General features: G+C 41.9%; 1 protein-coding gene and 1 long non-coding RNA gene across 4 annotated transcripts in view; one reads left to right on the plus strand and one right to left on the minus strand.

The window, feature by feature from the left end:
• Positions 1–2,500, plus strand: part of LOC113581539 — a 14,303-nt gene that overhangs the window by 8,133 nt on the left and 3,670 nt on the right. The gene's annotated exons all lie outside the window — the stretch shown is intronic.
• LOC113581538 (Krueppel-like factor 15) overlaps positions 1–2,500 on the minus strand; it is a 43,391-nt gene that overhangs the window by 6,570 nt on the left and 34,321 nt on the right. For 2 of the 3 annotated variants that reach the window (XM_027016748.2, XM_027016749.2), the window contains one exon: positions 175–326. The exons of the other annotated variant lie outside the window; for it this stretch is intronic. In XM_027016748.2, the coding sequence (XP_026872549.2) occupies positions 175–326 (152 nt within the window). The remainder of the gene's footprint in view (positions 1–174; positions 327–2,500) is intronic. 3 annotated transcript variants of the gene reach the window in all.

A 2,500-nucleotide genomic window follows, 5' to 3' on the forward strand; every position in this document is an offset into this window, starting at 1 on the left:
ACTGGCTTGCTATGATGTTAGCTAGCTAGCTTACTAAGGTAGTTAGCAAAGTGTTTGTCCATGCCAATATTTATGTACCATTAATTGTACTTTGGGTTAATTTATATAGTTATCTTCAGTGGAACTGTGGACCTGTGTCGTCTGTTTTCATGTGAGAACCAAGCATGCACACACCTGAAAGAGCCTGAGAGTTGAGAGCTCTCCATGAACTTCTCCAGAGAGGGCAGGGAGTGGAAGGAGGTGATCATCAGCTTCAGATAAAAACCGTGCTGTCGTCTTACAGCACACACCCAGACCAGTGACACATTTATGTGGTCACATGCAGTCTAGAGAGCAAGAACATGAGATCAAGACTCTCAGCAAGTCTGCTGAGTGGTAAATGGTCCCAGAAGACAATGATGGTCTATACTGCTTTAAAATTTCTATAGAGTAGTCATGCTTTGCTGTTAAAACCATCAGGCACTAGCATAAATGATGATGATGTTGTTGTTGATGATGATGATGATGTTCTAGTCTCTGCTCTGGTCAGTGCAAAACCATTTTTGGATCTGGATCTCAGTGTCTTGATTGCAAGTAAAAACACACACACACACACACACACACACACACACACACACACACACACACACACACACACACACACACACACACGTAATGAACATCACATACCCCCATGCAAGCACACACCACAAAATGGTCCTTAACTCCCAAACATTGTATGGCGGACTGCGTAAAACAGCCCTCTGTATGTGGCTTGAGTGAACCCTTTTCTCTAGCAGTCTTATAAAACCTTCCTCTCTGGTTCAACATAACACAAGCACTGCAGAGATGATTTCTCTCTCCCAACAACCAGACCACAAAATACCTTGCATCTAAACATACAATTTGGTGTGTGTTTAAGATTCTCCAAGGATATTCACATGTGTGGCTGTAATTATGTCAGAGTGAATGAAGCTGTATTTTATGTGGTAAATGTCAAAACATGAGTATTTATAAAGTATTATATATAACACTGATATATAGTATACACATTATTTGGCACACTATAAGGCTCATATAGAATCATACTGGGATCTTTATGTAACAGTTAAAATGCTGCTGTCTTGCTGTATGAAAGTCTGTCTAGCTGTAATGACTTTCATTTATACATCTGGCAATTTCTCTCTCACTCTCATACGCTCGCAAACACACACACACACACACACACACACACACACACACACACACACACACACACACACACACACACACACACACACACACACAGAAAAAAAAAACTCTGAACAAACATACCCCTAAATTATATTCCAGCTTTCTTGACACATACATCAATCCAAATGCGATGTGACAAATATATACACATACTAGAAAACAGAATAGAACATAAGACACACACACACACACACACACACACACACACACACACACACACACACACACACACACACAATTACACTTATGTATTCTCTTCTTTTTTGGTTCATCATTATAGCTATCTCTGTATAAGTGTGTATCATACATGCTTGGACACAGCTAGATGATGTCACAGCACACACAGAATGGATAAAAGAGAGAACGTTTGTTTTCAGTCATTTGGGGAGACTCGAGATCCACTGAATCTACTAGCCTGGTGCTGAACGCCAGCACAGCCAATCACACGCATCACAGCTCAGAATGATCATCGCGCTCCAGGTTCCAGAGTCTCTTCCTGTGTTCTGCACCAGAAACGGCATTACACAGAAAAACCAGCCTTAATAACTCTGTGTCATTAACCATCCATTTCTGTGTCTACTCCTTGAATACGCAAACATTCCTGGGCGTGTGTGGAGGAGTTGATGATCCACGCCCCATACAGCACGAGGCTGTTACCCAAAGAACTAAAACATGTGGCTATTGGCTCCCATGTGTCTAGCTGCATGCCTTCTTCATAAGATCACTCTGCTATGAAGTTTCACATGTGTGTGAGTGCAAAGGACCAGCCCACTGCATCTACAGCATTAGTGAAGCAGTAGAACTCAGAATGCATGTTTTGTCTAGTTGCAGATCCCTTGTTTAAACACACACACACACACACACACACACACACACACACACACACACACACACACACACACACACACACACACACACACATACACACACACACACACACACACACACACACACACACACACACTGAGTACTTATGACTGTTACAGAGATGTCTCTGTAACCTCCAACCTTCCAATCAAATCAAAGAAGCCTGAGTTTCCATGGAAAACCAAGAGTACAAACAACCCTGCTCTGCCTGAGTTGTGGCCTATTCACCAAACGTCACCGCTAATACCCAATCAGATGGCTGCAACCTTTACAAAAAGCCATTTATATCACATATGCATTTATGTGTGTTTACAGTAAAAATGCTGACATGACTCTGTGTGAGTGCAAGAGATGGACAGTAAGTCTATATGTGACAAAGTCCTAATGGAATCGCTGTTTGCGCAGGTTTAGATTAGAGTTC

The sequence above is a fragment of the Electrophorus electricus genome, chromosome 3, assembly GCF_013358815.1.
Source record: "Electrophorus electricus isolate fEleEle1 chromosome 3, fEleEle1.pri, whole genome shotgun sequence".
Classification (NCBI taxonomy): domain Eukaryota; kingdom Metazoa; phylum Chordata; class Actinopteri; order Gymnotiformes; family Gymnotidae; genus Electrophorus; species Electrophorus electricus.